The sequence below is a fragment of the Ranitomeya imitator genome, chromosome 1 (genome assembly GCF_032444005.1).
Source record: "Ranitomeya imitator isolate aRanImi1 chromosome 1, aRanImi1.pri, whole genome shotgun sequence".
Classification (NCBI taxonomy): domain Eukaryota; kingdom Metazoa; phylum Chordata; class Amphibia; order Anura; family Dendrobatidae; genus Ranitomeya; species Ranitomeya imitator.
This window is the reverse complement of record NC_091282.1, coordinates 1,251,736,388-1,251,755,068: the sequence shown is the minus strand read 5'-3', so window position 1 is coordinate 1,251,755,068 and position 18,681 is coordinate 1,251,736,388. Positions and strand designations below refer to the sequence as shown.

Sequence of the window (18,681 nt, the reverse complement as noted above, 5' to 3'; positions counted from 1 at the left end):
GAGCATTTAAATGTTGAGCCTGAAGATCCAGCAGTGGAGAATGTCAGTGTTGAGGCTGGAAAACCTGCAGTGGAGAATTGCAGTGTTGAGGCTGAATAACTTGCATTGGAGAATGTAAGTGTTGAGGCTGAAGACCTGGCTTTGGAGCATTGAAATGTTGAGGATGAGCACCCAGCAGTGGGGCATTTAAATGTTGAGACTGAAGAACAAGCAGTGGAGAATTGCAGTGATAAGGATGAAGACCCGAAAGTGGAGCATTGTAGTGTTGAGGCTGAACACACTGAAAAGGCGCATTTCAGTGTCAAGCCTGAAGAAGCTGCATTGGAGAATTGCAGTGATGAGCCTGAAGAACTTGCATTGGAGAATGTCATTGTTGAGGCTGAAGACCTGGTATTGCAGTGTTGAGGATGAACACCTGGCAGTGGAGCATTTAAGTGTTGACCCTGAAGAACCTGCAGTGGACAATTGCTGTGTTGAGGCTGAAGAAACTGCAGTGGACAATGGCAGTGTTAACATAGTAACATAGTAACATAGTTAGTAAGGCCGAAAAAAGACATTTGTCCATCCAGTTCAGCCTATATTCCATCATAATAAATCCCCAGATCTACGTGCTTCTACAGAACCTAATAATTGTATGATACAATATTGTTCTGCTCCAGGAAGACATCCAGGCCTCTCTTGAACCCCTCGACTGAGTTCGCCATCACCACCTCCTCAGGCAAGCAATTCCAGATTCTCACTGCCCTAACAGTAAAGAATCCTCTTCTATGTTGGTGGAAAAACCTTCTCTCCTCCAGACGCAAAGAATGCCCCCTTGTGCCCGTCACCTTCCTTGGTATAAACAGATCCTCAGCGAGATATTTGTATTGTCCCCTTATATACTTATACATGGTTATTAGATCGCCCCTCAGTCGTCTTTTTTCTAGACTAAATAATCCTAATTTCGCTAATCTATCTGGGTATTGTAGTTCTCCCATCCCCTTTATTAATTTTGTTGCCCTCCTTTGTACTCTCTCTAGTTCCATTATATCCTTCCTGAGCACCGGTGCCCAAAACTGGACACAGTACTCCATGTGCGGTCTAACTAGGGATTTGTACAGAGGCAGTATAATGCTCTCATCATGTGTATCCAGACCTCTTTTAATGCACCCCATGATCCTGTTTGCCTTGGCAGCTGCTGCCTGGCACTGGCTGCTCCAGGTAAGTTTATCATTAACTAGGATCCCCAAGTCCTTCTCCCTGTCAGATTTACCCAGTGGTTTCCCGTTCAGTGTGTAATGGTGATATTGATTCCCTCTTCCCATGTGTATAACCTTACATTTATCATTGTTAAACCTCATCTGCCACCTTTCAGCCCAAGTTTCCAACTTATCCAGATCCATCTGTAGCAGAATACTATCTTCTCTTGTATTAACTGCTTTACATAGTTTTGTATCATCTGCAAATATCGATATTTTACTGTGTAAACCTTCTACCAGATCATTAATGAATATGTTGAAGAGAACAGGTCCCAATACTGACCCCTGCGGTACCCCACTGGTCACAGCGACCCAGTTAGAGACTATACCATTTATAACCACCCTCTGCTTTCTATCACTAAGCCAGTTACTAACCCATTTACACACATTTTCCCCCAGACCAAGCATTCTCATTTTGTGTACCAATCTCTTGTGCGGCACGGTATCAAACGCTTTGGAAAAATCGAGATATACCACGTCCAATGACTCACCGTGGTCCAGTCTATAGCTTACCTCTTCATAAAAACTGATTAGATTGGTTTGACAGGAGCGATTTCTCATAAACCCATGCTGATATGGAGTTAAACAGTTATTCTCATTGAGATAATCCAGAATAACATCCCTCAGAAACCCTTCAAATATTTTACCAACAATAGAGGTTAGACTTACTGGCCTATAATTTCCAGGTTCACTTTTAGAGCCCTTTTTGAATATTGGCACCACATTTGCTATGCGCCAGTCCTGCGGAACAGACCCTGTCGCTATAGAGTCACTAAAAATAAGAAATAATGGTTTATCTATTACATTACTTAGTTCTCTTAGTACTCGTGGGTGTATGCCATCCGGACCTGGAGATTTATCTATTTAAATCTTATTTAGCCGGTTTCGCACCTCTTCTTGGGTTAGATTGGTGACCCTTAATATAGGGTTTTCATTGTTTCTTGGGATTTCACCTAGCATTTCATTTTCCACCGTGAATACCGTGGAGAAGAAGGTGTTTAATATGTTAGCTTTTTCCTCGTCATCTACAACCATTCTTTCCTCACTATTTTTTAAGGGGCCTACATTTTCAGTTTTCATTCTTTTACTATTGATATAGTTGAAGAACAGTTTGGGATTAGTTTTACTCTCCTTAGCAATGTGCTTCTCTGTTTCCTTTTTGGCAGCTTTAATTAGTTTTTTAGATAAAGTATTTTTCTCCCTATAGTTTTTTAGAGCTTCAATGGTGCCATCCTGCTTTAGTAGTGCAAATGCTTTCTTTTTACTGTTAATTGCCTGTCTTACTTCTTTGTTTAGCCACATTGGGTTTTTCCTATTTCTAGTCCTTTTATTCCCACAAGGTATAAACCGCTTACACTGCCTATTTAGGATGTTCTTAAACATTTCCCATTTATTATCTGTATTCTCATTTCTGAGGATATTGTCCCAGTCTACCAGATTAAGGGCATCTCTAAGCTGTTCAAACTTTGCCTTCCTAAAGTTCAATGTTTTTGTGACTCCCTGACAAGTCCCCCTAGTGAAAGACAGGTGAAATTGCAAAATATTGTGGTCGCTATTTCCTAAATGCCCAACCACCTGCAGATTTGTTATTCTGTCAGGTCTATTAGATAGTATTAGGTCTAAAAGTGCTGCTCCTCTGGTTGGATTCTGCACCAATTGTGAAAGATAATTTTTCTTGGTTATTAGCAGAAACCTGTTGCCTTTATGGGTTTCACAGGTTTCTGTTTCCCAGTTAATATCCGGGTAGTTAAAGTCCCCCATAACCAGGACCTCATTATGGGTTGCAGCTTCATCTATCTGCTTTAGAAGTAGACTTTCCATGCTTTCTGTTATATTTGGGGGTTTGTAACAGACCCCAATGAGAATTTTGTTACCATTTTTCCCTCCATGAATTTCAACCCATATGGACTCGACATCCTCATTCCCTTCGCTAATATCCTCCCTTAAAGTGGACTTAGTGTTGAGGCTGAAGAAGCTGAATTGGAGAATTGCATTGTTAAAGCTGACCAACCATTTTGGGCTGACAAACATTTCTCCCTGGGGGGTATACAGTGACATACTGTCAAAAAATTTGGTTTTCGGAAATCATAAACACCCTTAAAATCAATAGCGTGGGTGTTGCATCATGGATCATAGTCTCCCTGGTGATCTAGTGGTGGTGGATGAAGACATGTGGATGATAGAATACTCAAACTCTCTTCCCACTACAAAGGAGCGGGTCTCCTATACCCAAGCAGCAAGTGTATGGGCTGAGAAACATTTTCCCCTATGGGGGTATGCAGAAACAAACTGTCAAAAAATTTGGCTTAAAACCATCATAAGCACCATTAAAAACAATAACGTGGGTGTTGCATCAAGGACCATGGTCACCCGGGTGATCTAGTGGTGGTGGATGAAGAGACGTAGTGGATGGCCTACTAAACATCTCTTCCCATTACAAGGGAACTCTTCTCCTACACTTGTAATACTCATGCAGTAAGTGTATGTATGGGCTGCCAACTATTTCCCCCTGGGGGGTATACAGCAGCATACTGTCAAAAAATTTGGTTTATAGGCATCATAAACAACCTTAAAAACAATAACATTGGTGTTGCATCATGGATCACGGTCACCATGGTGATCTACAGGTAGTGGATGATGAGGAGAAGGAGGAGGACGACAACAGCAAATATGCCAAAGGGAAGCGTATACCAATTTGTAGGTTTAAAGAGGTGCATGGGAATAGAGTTCCCCCAAAAAAGACACTGAATTTGAGCTTATGTTTCGCTGCTATCATTCAGTGGTGTATAGAAGTCTGGCCCAATCCAGCCCTTGCTCATTTTTATAAGAGTCATCCTGTCAGCATTTTCAGTTGACAGGCGGAAGCACTTATCAGTTATAATTCTATCAGCGGCACTAAATACCCACTCTGACATAAAACTAGCGGCAGGGCAGGCCAAGACCTCCAAGGTGTAGAGAGCCAGTTCATGCCACGTGTCCAGCTTGGATCCTCAATAATTATAAGTGGATGCTTTCCTGAAACGGAAAGTACTTGCAAGCAGCATAATACAAATAATAGCAGGTTTACCCAGAATCCTTTGCAGTAGGCGGAGCTATGCAAATCATCTCTTTCCACCCCAGTCTAATCCACAGCGGTTGGAACCGCCAAGCGTGCAATGCTGCAGATTAGTTTCTGAATTTACACAGCCAACCAATGCCTACCTGTGGACACGTGTTTCGGGCTTTAGGCCCTCATCAGCACAGGGCTGGAATTGGTTGGCTGTATGGAGTGGGGCTTGGTGAGCAAGCGATACATACATGCTAGCCACCTTGGGGAGAGACCCAAGTTGGGCTAAATGTAGCGGGACGAAAGAGACCAAAAAGCCCTCTACTTAAAGGAAATACATAGTGGATGCTTTCCTGAAACGGAAAGTACTTGCAAGCAGCATAATACAAAGAATAGCAGGTTTACCCAGAATCCTTTGCAGTAGGCGGAGCTATGCAAATCAATGACCTCTGCTAATGGTCCTTGAGCATTTCTTACAGATCACTTTGCACCGATCATTCGGATCTCGGTTAAAAAAATGCCATACTTCACTCATCCTACTATCGGATACCTTTTCAGGCATTGCACACTGAGGTACTTTAACCGGATGGCCACGCTGTCCTACAACTGTTTTAGGTTTTGCCACACGTTTTTGGCCAGATACGGGCCTGCCAGATGAAAGCTGTTGCAATGTTGATGCCTGCTGCGGCTCCTCCTCCTCCGCTTCAGAGCTACTGCCAGCAGCACCCTGTTCCCCCAATGGCTGCCAATCGGGGTCAACAACTGGGTCATGTATCACCTCCTATTCCTCTGTGTCACCATGTAAGCCAGTGCTATAGCTTACTGGGGGCACCATGGTCTCATCAGGGTCAGATTCTGGCTCAGTACACTGCGAGGGCAATGTGGTGATCTGAGTCAATGGAACAGGATAATAATCTAGCTGTGGCTGTGCATCTGTGCACTCCATGTCCGATTCATCTTGTAATGGGCATGGCCTGTTAACACTTTCCCTTTCTAACCCAGGCACGGTATGTGTAAAGAGCTCCATGGAGTAACCTGTTGTGTGGCCTGACGCATCCTTCTCTGTTGTTCTGGGTGAAGGACACAAGGAAGCGACTTGTTCCTGACCGTGAACATCCACTGACGATGCGCTGCTTTTAAATTTTGCACTTTCCGAAGAGGAGGCGAAAGAGCTAGAGGCAGAGTCAGCAAGGAAAGACAAAATTTGTTCCTGCTGCTCCGGCTTTAAAAGCGGTTTTCCTAATCCCAGAAAAGGGAGCGTTCTAGGCCTTGTGTTAGGAGTCGAGTTTCCTCTGCTGCACTGGGGGAATCTCGATCCGTCTCCGCTGCGGTCTCCCATTCTTCTCCAGCCGCAGTCGAGTCTGCTCAGCAGGGACGTCGATCCCAGCGTCTCGCTCAGTCTGACTCTGTGCGTAGAGTTACTGCTGCTTTTCCTGCTTCTGCCATTGAAGCCAGTGCTGGGCAGCGGCGAGTGGACGTTTCTGGATCTAAGTCCTGCTTTTCTCTGTCTGAGCATGCCCAGGGCAGGATCTCCCATTGGAGATCGAGGGTCACATGCTCAGGTATTGCAGCACATCCCATTGGTCCTCTTGGCAGGTCCTGAAAGGGCAAAACTTCTGGAGCTGCTTCCTGTGCTGCTACTATATAAACTGGGCATGACCGCACGGCCATGCGCTAGTATTGTCTTGTAAATATGTGTGTGTGTTGTGAGTGATAGTCGCTCTTTAAATAACCCTCCCTATTGAATGTCTGTTCGCGGAAGGTGTATGTTTGCTGTCTAGCGCCCGACTTATCCAACAGCACGAAACACACATTACAGCTACTAGTTGCTGTGTCCGCCAGTACGGCGCCGTGCGCTTGCTCTGCGCTTTCCTGACCCAAGCCTGGGTGGTTAGTGGCTTCCGTCTGTGCGGCACCGCACGCACTCTTGTGCCTTTATATTATTATTTAGTTTCCTTACACACCCAGTTGCGGTGTTGTGCCAGCAAGTGTCTAATCGGACTTCAATCCTGTGTAGGGGTTGAGTCCGCTGACATCTTGCTCGCGCTTTATGTGCGGTACTGCGGTCCTGTGACGCAACAGGATCACTTCCTTCACGCAGGGTGAAGTTAACCCATGTGTGTACTTAGTACCGCCATATAGGCCGTCTTACTAGCAGCAGGGTCTTTTACCTGCACGGTGGACCTCGGACAGCGAACGCACCTAGTTTCTTATTATCTATACTTGGTGCGTTCCGCCGGTCCTTAACATAATACTAGCGCCAAGGTCTGGCTAGTAAATGATGGACGATCAGCGTTCACAGCGGTACATCCAGCAGCTGGAGGGAAGGTTGGCGGCTCTTGAGCGTTCAACCTCAGCTGTGGATGTCACTGCTGTCGCTGTTCAGGCTGCTAGTGTTGCTGCAGCTACCTTGTCCACTGCCGCTCCTGTCCCAACTCTAACTCGCCTCCCGCTTCCAGAGAAATTCTCTGGTGACAGAAAGTCTTGTAGGGGTTTCGTGAGTCAGTGCTCTATCCATCTCGAGCTTCTGGCCTCTCGTTTCCCTACAGAGCAGGCTAAGGTGGGATTTATAGTGTCTCTTCTATCAGACAGGGCGTTGCAGTGGGCTACGCCGCTATGGGAGCGTAACGATCATGTGGTACAGAGTGCTCCGTTGTTTCTGAGCACTCTGAAACAGGTCTTTTTAGGACCTCGTGTCACCCATGATACGGCGCTCCAATTGTTGGCATTGACTCAGGGCTCGTCCTTGGTCAGTCATTTTGCCGTCCACTTCCACACCTTAGCATCGGAGCTGGAGTGGTCGGATAAAGCTCTCATTCCAATATTTTGGAGGGGGCTGGCTGACCACGTTAAGGACGCCCTGGCCACTAGGGAGATTCCCGCCACACTGGAGGAATTAATAACTCTATCCACTCGTATAGATCTCCGTTTTCATGAGCGGAGGTTAGAACGAGCCCAGTGTAGGCAGAGGTTTCGGCTGGCTCCCACCTTCGCCAAACCTTTGGAATCTCCAGTCCAGGCTCCTGAGTGCCATGAGCCTGTGGTAGAGTCACGAGCGGGATCTAAGTCCCGGACCGCTCGTGCACTCCAGATTTGTCATCTTTGCCAACAGTCAGGACATCTTGCCTCCAGATGTCTCCAGCGGTCGAGGAAACGTCAGCGTCTAGTGGTAGTTGGTGGAGGTGCACTAGACACGGCGACGTTTGCCTCCAAATTGTCCTTTACGGGGACAATAACATTGGGCTCATCCTCTCACTCGGTAGAACTCTGCGTGGATTCTGGAGCGGAGGGCAATTTTATGTCTTCAGCCTTCGCCCAACGTCACGCAATTCCTCTGGTCATGCTATCTCAACCAGTAACGGTACGAGTGGTGAATGGGTCAACACTGCCTGCACAGATTACACATCAAACTATCCCTTTTACTCTGTCCATGTCACCATCTCATCAGGAGGTTATATCTCTACTCGTCATTCCTGAGGGAATTGATGAGGTTCTCTTAGGGATACCTTGGTTACGGTACCACTCTCCTCACATCGAGTGGTCCTCAGGCAGAATTCTGGGATGGGGTGAATCTTGTGGGAACAGGTGTCATCGAGAGTGCATTCAGGTTGCTACTACAGAGGTACCCGCAGATCTTTCCTCTCTCCCCAAGCAATATTGGTCTTATGCAGACGTGTTCTCCAAAAAGGCAGCGGAGACCCTTCCGCCTCATCGCCCCTATGACTGTCCTATTGATCTCTTGCCTGGTGCTGAGCCTCCCCGGGGTCGAGTCTATCCATTATCTCTCCCGGAAACGGAGGCAATGTCTCAGTACATTCAAGAGAATTTGGCAAGAGGGTTCATCAGGAAGTCAGTGTCACCTGCTGGGGCAGGGTTCTTTTTCGTGCAGAAAAAGAGTGGAGAACTACGTACATGCATAGACTACAGGGGTCTTAATGCTATCACAGTTAAGAACAAGTACCCTTTGCCTTTGATATCTGAGCTTTTCGATAGGCTTCGGGGAGCTAGAGTGTTTACTAAACTAGATCTGCGGGGTGCTTATAACCTGATTCGCATCCGTGAGGGGGACGAATGGAAAACGGCGTTTAACACCAGAGATGGGCACTATGAGTATCTGATGATGCCCTTCGGGCTCTGTAATGCACCTGCCGTTTTCCAAGACTTTGTCAACGACATCTTCCGGGATATGCTTTCCACCTCGGTTGTAGTCTATCTGGATGATATCCTCATCTTTTCTCCAGATATTGACTCCCACCGGAGAGATGTTGCCAGAGTCTTCGACCTCCTACGGGCAAACTCTCTTTATGCGAAGTTGGAGAAGTGTGTGTTTGAGCAGGAGTCCTTACCTTTCCTGGGCTATATCATCTCTGCCCAGGGATTGGCTATGGATCCTGCCAAGCTACAGGCTGTGATGGACTGGCAAGAGCCCCATTCTCTTAAAGCAGTGCAGCGCTTTATGAGGTTCATAAACTATTACCGCCAGTTCATTCCCCACTTCTCAACTCTGGTAGCTCCCTTGGTGGCCCTCACCAAGAAGGGAGCGAATCCCAAATTGTGGTCGGAAGAGGTCTCCAAGGCCTTCACTTCTATTAAGTCCCACTTTGCTAGCGCTCCCATCTTACATCGTCCCGACGTGGATAAGCCATTCCTAATGGAGGTGGATGCCTCATCCGTTGGTGCTGGAGCAGTCCTTTATCAAAAGGATGCTCAAGGTCGGAAGCATCCATGCTTCTTTTTCTCTAAGACCTTCACGCCAGCGGAGAGAAACTACTCCATTGGGGACAGGGAGTTGCTAGCAATGAAGTTGGCCTTTTCGGAGTGGAGACACCTTCTGGAGGGTGCGCGGTTTCCCTTCCAAGTGTACACGGACCACAAAAATTTGGTCTATTTATAAACAGCCCAGCGGCTAAATTCTCGCCAGGCCAGATGGTCCCTGTTCTTCTCCCGGTTCCACTTTTCCCTTCATTATCTCGCCGGGGAGAAAAATATCCGTGCTGACGCTCTCTCTCGCTCCCTTATGTCAACTGAGGAGGAGGAAGAGGAGCCTCGGCTTATTGTCCCTTCCGAGAGCCTGAGAACCGTAGCGCCGGTTTCGCTAGAGTCTGTGCCTCCGGGCAAGACTTTTGTGCCCATTAATTTGCGACCGGAGGTTCTCTCTTGGGCTCATTCGTCCAGGGTGGGTGGACACTTTGGGACAAAGAGGACATTTGAGCTACTGGCGAGGACGTACTGGTGGCCGCATATGGTCCGGGATGTCAGGGATTATATTCTGGCATGTGTTTCCTGCGCCAAAAATAAATCTCCGCGTCAAAGGCTAGCTGGGTTGCTCTATCCCTTGCCGGTGGCAGATAGGCCCTGGGAGATGGTCGGGATGGACTTTGTTGTGGGTTTACCCAAGTCTCGCAGCTGTACCATCATTTGGGTCATCACCGATCATTTCTCAAAAATGGTGCATTTGGTGCCGCTATCACGGTTACCTTCTGCACGGGCCTTGGCAGCGTTGTTCATCAAACACATCTTCCGCCTACATGGTATGCCTGACAAAATTGTCAGTGACCGGGGTCCCCAGTTTGCGTCTCGGTTCTGGAGAGAGCTTTGTCGTCTTCTCAGTATTGAGTTGAACCTCTCTTCCTCTTATCATCCCGAGACGAATGGGTTGGTAGAGAGGGCCAACCAGACCTTGGTTACATACCTGCGACATTTTGTTTCAGCCAGGCAGGATGACTGGGCATCCTTGCTATCATGGGCAGAGTTTGCACTGAACAACGCTGTAGCCGACTCCACTGGACAAACCCCATTCCTCCTCAACTATGGTCAGCATACACGGGTACCTGTGCCTATGCCCGTGTCTTCCGCCGACTCCAGGGTGGCAGACTTGGCTGTGGAGGCACGGGATATTTTGGACCGCACTCAGGATGCCATTCGGGTCTCTAAGGAGAGAATGAGGTCCTCCGCCGATGCTCATCGGCGCCCCACTCCGACCTTTGCTCCTGGCGACTTGGTGTGGCTCTCCGCCCGTAACATCAGGCTGTGAGTTGAGTCCACTAAATTTGCTCCTCGCTACTTGGGTCCGTTCAAGGTCCTCAAGCAGGTTAATCCTGTGGTCTATCGTTTGGCCCTTCCGCCACGCCTGGGTATCACCGACACCTTTCATGTGTCCCTCTTGAAGCCTGTGTATATGTCCCGGTTTTCCGAGTCATCTGCTGGGACATCGGGTTCGTCTACGGACGATTATGAGGTGAACGCTATTTTGGGGTGCAAGGTGGTACGTGGCAAAAAATTTTATTTGGTGGACTGGAAGGGTTATGGCCCCGAGGACAGGTCCTGGGAGCCTGTTGAGCACATTCGGGCCCCGCAGCTCATTGCTGCCTTCGAACGTGGCGAGGCTCAAGGAGGGGGGGCCCTAGGATGGGGGGTAATGTTAGGAGTCGAGTTTCCTCTGCTGCACTGGGGGAATCTCGATCCGTCTCCGCTGCGGTCTCCCATTCTTCTCCAGCCGCGGTGGAGTCTGCTCAGCGGGGACGTCGATCCCAGCGTCTCGCTCAGTCTGACTCTGTGCGTAGAGTTACTGCTGCTTTTCCTGCTTCTGCCATTGAAGCCAGTGCTGGGTAGCGGCGAGTGGACGTTTCTGGATCTAAGTCCTGCTTTTCTCTGTCTGAGCATGCCCAGGGCAGGATCTCCCGTTGGAGATCGAGGGTCACATGCTCAGGTATTGCAGCACATCCCATTGGTCCTCTTGGCAGGTCCTGAAAGGGCAAAACTTCTGGAGCTGCTTCCTGTGCTGCTACTATATAAACTGCGCATGACCGCACGGCCATGCGCTAGTATTGTCTTGTAAATATGTGTGTGTGTTGTGAGTGATAGTCGCTCTTTAAATAACCCTCCCTATTGAATGTCTGTTCGCGGAAGGTGTATGTTTGCTGTCTAGCGCCCGACTTATCCAACAGCACGAAACACACATTACAGCTACTAGTTGCTGTGTCCGCCAGTACGGCGCCGTGTGCTTGCTCTGCGCTTTCCTGACCCAAGCCTGGGTGGTTAGTGGCTTCCGTCAGTGTGGCACCGCACACACTCTTGTGCCTTTATATTATTTTTTTTGTTCCTCTGACACACCCAGTTGCGGTGTTGAGCCAGCAAGTGTCTAATCGGACTTCAATCCTGTGTAGGGGTTGAGTCCGCTGACTTCTTGCTCGCGCAACAGGATCGCTTCCTTCACGCAGGGTGAAGTTAACCCATGTGTGTATACTTAGTACCGCCATATAGTCCGTCTTATTAGCAGCAGGGTCTTTTACCTGCACGGTGGACCTCGGACTGCGAACGCACCTAGTTTCTTATTATCTATACTTGGTGCGTTCCGCCGGTCCTTAACACCTTGTGTAGCCAGACGATGACGCTGGCTCAACAACTCGAGACTTTGGTGCTACATTGCTTTTCCCACGACCACCTGATGCTCCACCACCACTAAAATCATTAACAGCTGGCAATGACCGCCCACGGCCACGACCTCTTCCACCAGACTTCCTCATTCTTGGAAAAATGTAACCAGAGTAACAAACGTTATATGGTACAGTAAAACCAGTTAGAAGGTGTACGTAAACTTGTTGTGAATTTCAATCTCCCTTTATAGGTGTGTGAGACTGCAGGGAAAATCAGGCCCACTGTATTACACTACACATCTTCAGTGGCAGACAGTGGCTGACAGATATGCCACAAACGACTGACGCAGATGCACTTAGTGGCAATAGAAATCTCCCTTTATAGGTGTGGGAGACTGTTGGGAAAATCAGGTCCACTGTATTACACTACACATCTTCAGTGGCAGACAGTGGCTGACAGATATGCCACAAACAGGACTGACGCAGATGCACTTAGTGGCAATAGAAATCTCCCTTTATAGGTGTGGGAGACAGGTGGGAAAATCAGGCCCACTGAATTACACTACACATCTTCAGTGGCAGACAGTGGCTGACAGATATGCCACAAACAGGACTGACGCAGATGCACATAGTGGCAATAGAAATCTCCCTTAATAGGTGTGGGAGACTCCTGGGAAAATCAGGTCCACTGAATTACACTACACAGCTTCAGTGGCAGACCGTGGCTGACAGATATGCCACAAACAGGACGGATGCAGATGCACTTAGTGGCAATAAAAATCTCCTTTTATAGGTGTGGGAGACAGCTGGGAAAATCAGGCCCACTGAATTACACTACACAGCTTCAGTGGCAGACAGTGGCTGACAGATATGCCACAAACAGGACTGACGCAGATGCACTTAGTGGATGCCTCAAAACTAATGGAAAAACAATTCCATCGTGAACTGTCCTCCCGTCTATCTTCCTGCTCCCTTTTTGACCACTTACAATCAGGCTTCCGGTCACACCACTCCACTGAAACTGCCCTAACTAAGGTCACCAATGATCTATTAACCACCAAGAGCAAGCAACACTACTCTATCCTCCTCCTGGACCTGTCCTCTGCCTTTGACACAGTGGACCATTCCCTATTATTACAGACGCTCTCTTCCCTTGGCATCACAGACTTGGCCCTATCCTGTATCTCTTCGTGCCTAACTGACCGAACATTCAGCGTCTCCCATTCACACACCACCTCATCACCTCACCCCCTATCTGTCGGAGTCCCGCAAGGTTCAGTTCTAGGGCCCCTGCTCTTCTCCATTTACACTTTTGGCCTGGGACAGCTCATAGAATCTCACGGTTTTCATTATCATTTCTATGCTGATGACACACAGATCTACATCTCTGGACCAGATATCACCACCCTACTAACCAGAATCCCTCAATGTCTATCCGCTATTTCATCCTTCTTCTCCACTAGATTTCTAAAACTTAACATGGACAAACCAGAGTTCATTGTCTTTCCCCATTTCACACGACCCCCCCCCCCAAACGAACCTATCCATTACAGTAAATGGCTGCCCACTCTCCCCAGTCCCATAAGCTCGCTGTCTCGGGGTAATACTTGACACTGATCTCTCCTTCAAACTGCATATCCAAGCCCTTTCCACTTCCTGCCGCCTTCAAATCAAAAGTATTTCACGGATCCGTACATTCCTAAACCAAGAATCTGCAAAAACCCTAGTCCATGCCCTCATCATCTCCCGCCTCCACTACTGTAACCTCCTGCTCTGTGGCCTCCCCTTGAAAACTCTCGCACCCCTCCAATTTTTCTAAACTCAGCTGCCTGACTAATCCAGCTGTCCCCCCGCTATTCCCTGGCCTCTCCCCTCTGTCAATCCCTTCACTGGCTCCCCATTTCCCAGAGACTCCAGTTCCAAAGCCTAACCATGACATACAAAGCCATCCACAACCTGTCTCCTCCATACATCTGTGACCTCGTCTCCCGGTACTTTCCTGCATGCAACCTCCGATCCTCGCAAGATCTCCTTCTCTACTCCCCTCTTATCTCCTCTTCCCACAATCGTATACAAGATTTCTCTCAAGCATCACCCCAACTCTGGAACTCTCTACCACAACATATCACCTCTCACCTACCATTAAAACCTTCAAAAAGAACCTGAAGACCTACCTCTTCCGGCAAGCCTACAACCTGCAGTAATCACCGATCGACCAAACCGCTGCATGACCAGCTCTATCCTTACCTACTGTACCCTCACCCATCCCTTGTCGATTGTGAGCCCTCGTGGGCAGGGTCCTCTCTCCTCCTGTTCCAGTTGTGACTTGTATTGTTCAAGATTATTGTACCTGTTTTTATTATATATCCCCTCCTCACCGGAGTTGAGCGACGTTTACTTTTTTAGGATCGAGTCGGGTTTCGCGAAACTTTGTCAAAAGTTGGGTCGAGTGAAATCGGCCAATTATTGCAAAAAGTCGGGGGCCGACTGAAACACGAAACCCAATGCAAGTCAATGGGGAAGCAAAGTCAGCAGTGAGTGGAGGACAGGAAAACACCTACAGTGCCCATTTTAATGCCAAAAACATCAATTCTTATTTCTTAAGCTTGTCAATCTTAAAGGGACACTGTCACCTGAATTTGGAGGGAACAATTTTCAGCCATGGAGGCGGGGTTTTGGGGTTTTTGATTCACCCTTTGCTTACCCGCTGGCTGCATGCTGGCTGCAATATTGGATTGAAGTTCATTCTCTGTCCTCCGTAGTACATGCCTGCACAGTGCAATCTTGCCTTGCGCAGGCGTGTACTATGGTGACAGAGAATGAACTTCAATCCAATATTGCAGCCAGCATGCAGCCAGCGGGTAAGGAAAGGGTGAATCAAAAACCCCAAAACCCCGCCTCCATGGCTGAAGATTGTTCCCTCCAAATTCAGGTGACAGTGTCCCTTTACTTTACTTTATAATAATAATTAGGCATTGAAAACAGGGGGTCATTTGGCTAAAGTTGTGGGGGGTAGAGCTGGCTCAAGATTTTTGTGGGCCCAGGAAGTGCAGAATACGTCACGGTGGTGGAGCAGGGAGAGGTAAGTATTTCAACTTTGCAAGTGATGTGATCCTGAGCAAGCAGGGTGCTCCACTAGTTGGCACTGGCACAAGGCCCCTCATAGTACGGCGGTATGTTTGACGGCGGGCAGCGCCTCCTACTGCCAGAGACACTTTTGCGTACTATGAGGGGCCCTGTGCCATTGCCAACGAGTATGCCCCCCAACCTGATGAAGGAACCTGCACTTTCAGTCGTACCTTCCTCTTTGTCCCCGTGTAAGGTGGTGTAGTATGCAGGAAGGGGAACCTGACTTTCAGCATGGTCAGATTCTGGCTGTGTAGAGTGCAAGGGGAATGTTGTGGTCTGGGTCAATGTACCAGCAGACTTATCTAGCAGTGGCTGGCCAATGGGCAGGATGAGGAGGAAACACAGATATAGGCCCAAATAAGAAAGTAGGCTAAATCCAGTTCAAAATTGGTAACAGGACTAAACAGGCGGCATTGCTTTGTTGAGTGGAGGACAACTGTAATGAGAGGCTGATACAGTTAGTGGGCCCAAATAAGTAAATAGGCTAAATGTAGTTCAAAGTAGCTAACAGGACTAAACAGGTGGCATTGCTTTGTTCAGTGGAGGACAACTGTAATGAGGGCCAGACACAGTTAGTAGACCCAAAAAAGTAAGTAGGCTAAATGCAGTTCAAAATCTGTAACAGGAGTAAACAGGCAGCATTGCTTTGTTCAGCGGAGGACAACTGTAATGGGAGGCTGACACAGTTAGTAGGCCCAAATAAGTAAGTAGGCTAAATGTAGTTTAAAAAAGCTAACAGGACTAAACAGGCGGCATTGCTTTGTTCAGTGGAGGACAACTGTAATGAGAGGCTGACACAGTTAGTAGGCCCAAATAAGTAAGTAGGCTAAATGTAGTTTAAAAAAGCTTACAGGACTAAACAGGCGGCATTGCTTTGTTCAGTGGAGGACAACTGTAATGAGGGGCAGACACAGTTAGTAGGCCCAAAAAAGTTAGTAGGCTAAATGCAGTTCAAATTAGCTAACATGACTAAACAGGCAGCATTGCTTTGTTCATCGGAGGACAACTGTAATGGCAGGCTGACACAGTTAGTAGTCACAAAAAAGTAAGTAGGCTAAGTGCAGTTCCAAATTGCTAACATGACTAAAAAGGTGGCATTGCTTTGTTCAGCGGGGGTCAACTGTAATGACAGGCTGACACAGTTACTAGTCCCATAGAAGTAAGTAGGCAAATTGCAGTTCCAAATTGGTAACAGGACTAAAAAGGCGGCATTGCTTTGTTCAGCTCAGGACAACTGTAATGACAGGCTGACACAGTATGCCCAAATAAATAAGTAGGCTAAATGCTGTTTAAAATTGCTAACAGGACTAAACTGGCGGCATTGCTTTGTTCAGTGGAGTACGACTTTAATGAGTGGCGTCGACACAGTTTGTAGGCCCACAAGAAAAAAGTAGGCTAAAAGCAGTTCAAAATTGGTAACAGGACTAAACAGGCGGCATAGATTTGTACAGTGGAGTATGACTGTAATGAGTGGCGCAGACACAGTTACTAGGTCCAAACTAAAAAAGTAGGCTAAATGCAGTTCATAATTGGTATCAGGACTAAACAGGCGGTATAGCTTTGTTCAGTGGAGGACAGCTGTATTGAGAGGCGCAGACAGACTTAGTAGGCCTAAAATAAAAAAGTAGGCTAAATGCAGTTCAGTAGTGCACAGGCGGGATTGCTTTGTTCGGTGGAGGACAACTGGAAGGAGTGGCTGACACAGTTAGTATGCCAAAATAGTAAAGTCGGCTAAATGTCTGCCATAACAATGTTCATAAATAAACAGGTGGCATAGCTAGGTACAGGGGCGGGCTCCTCTGCTGAGTAGCAGACAGTGGTAGATCGCACAAAGTATTAACTGGTCTAAATGGAGGGCAGGGCCCCTGTATATTTTTACTATTATCTATCATTTCAACAAATTTGTATTGGCAGTGCCATTGAAGGATTTAACAGCACAGACTAAACAGTGGTGGAGCAGTGAGAGGTAAGCTTTGCAAGTGGTAGAGCACTGTTCAAGCTGGGGGGAACACTCTCTCGTGGGCGGCGGTACTGGCCCAGGGCCCCTCATATTACAATGGTGTGTCTGATGTTGGGTGTGCACCACCACCATCAGAGACACTTCATTGTACTATGAGGGACCCTGTGCCAGTGCCGTCGACCAAGAGTGGGCACACCCACCTGTCCAGGCAAGCGGCACTCGCACGGGTGCTTGCGCCAAGTGGTGACCACGGCCCTGTGGGTTGAGTCAGCCTATTTAGGGAGGGATAAAAATGGCCTATGGTGGACATTCAGCAGCTGCAAATGGAGAAATTGGAGCAGTCAGTAAGAGGAGGCCAAAAGCAAGGCATTTTTCAGGCAAGCTACGTGTCAGCAGGAGAAGGTGGGGCAAAATAATTTGAAATCCATGTTAGGTTCATTTTAATGAATGTTAGATCATCAACATTTTGGGTAGCCAGATTAGTCCTTTTTTCGGTCAGTATTGAACCAGCAGCACTGAAGACTCTTTCTGATAGCACACTAGCAGCTGGGCAAGCGAGCTCCTGTAATGCATATTCTGCCAATTCTGGCCAGGTGTCTATTTTAGAAGCCCAGTGATCAAAGGGGAATGACATGTGAGGGAGAACATCGATAAGGGAGGAAAAATAGTTCGTAACCATACTGGACAAATGCAGTCACCTGTCACTTTGAATCGATGCAGCAGTACCTGTTGTGAATGCGGTCATTGCGAAATCACTCCACAACCTTGTCATAAAACCCCTCTGTCCAACACCACTTCTGATTTGTACACCTCTAACACCTCTGCCATGTTGCCCCCTACAGCTCGTGTGAGAACCATCACCGCCGCCTTGTGCTGGGAATGCCTGAACCAAACGGTCTACAAGTGTTGCTTGTTTGGTAGCCAATATTTGCTCAAGGTTCTTATGTGGCATGATATTTTGTAATTTCCCTTTATATCGTGGATCCAGGAGGCAGGCCAACCAGTACTCGTCATCGGTCATCATTTTGATAATGCAGGGGTTCCTTTTTAGGATACGCAAGGCATACTCAGCCATGTGGGCCAATGTTCCAGGTGGCAATTCACTGCTTGTGCTGGGCTGAGGAGCACTTTCTTGCAAATCAACATCACATGTCTCCCGCAAAAACCCTGTACCTGACCTTGCAATGCCACCAGTTTCTATTGCCCCCTGAGAAGCATCCCGCTCCCATAAATTTTCATCCCCATCCTCCTCCTTCTCCACCTCTTTGTCTGCCACCTCGTCCAGGAGAGTTCCCTGAGCAGACAATGGCTGAATGTAATTAAGGCTTCTCTCCTCCTCGGCCGCAGACGCCTGCTCCTTAATGTGCGTCAAACTTTGCATCAGCAGACGCATTAGTGGGATGCTCATGCTTATGTTGGCGTCGTCTGCTCTTACCAGCCGTGTGCATTCCTCAAAATATTGAAGGACAGAGGTCTTGTAGCTTCGACCACTGCACACCAGACAACTCCATGTCTGCCATCCAACTGCCTGCCCATGTATGTGTATACTCCCACAAATACATGATTATTAGGCAGTGCTGGGGAAGATTTAGCGATCGCTGATGGTTCCGCATACGGCTGGAGTGTACGAGCGACCGGCGGATGTGCGATCAAAGTCTTCGCACCTTCAGTAGCAGGGCTGGTAACCCCGGATAATTTTTCAGGAAGCACTGTACCACCAGGCTCAAGGTGTGAGCCAGGCAAGGTATGTGTTTCAGTTCTGAAAGGGCTGTGGCAACCATAAAATTCCTTCCGTTATCACTGACTACTTTGCCTGCCTCAAGATGTGCACTGCCCAGCTATGACTGAGTTTCTTGCTGCAAATACTCGGACAGTACTTCCACGGTGTGTCTGTTGTCGCCCAAACACTTCATTTCCAACACAGCCTGCTGA

At 47.9% G+C, this 18,681-nt stretch overlaps 1 protein-coding gene across 1 annotated transcript in view; it reads right to left on the bottom strand.

Annotated features, from left to right (window-relative positions):
• The window catches only part of LOC138657521 (vomeronasal type-2 receptor 26-like), a 47,524-nt gene extending 29,367 nt beyond the window's left edge, over positions 1 to 18,157 (bottom strand). The window contains exon 1 of the mRNA XM_069745299.1: positions 17,928 to 18,157. Within this exon, the coding sequence (XP_069601400.1) occupies positions 17,928 to 18,157 (230 nt within the window). The remainder of the gene's footprint in view (positions 1 to 17,927) is intronic.
• Positions 18,158 to 18,681: the final 524 nt, after the last annotated feature.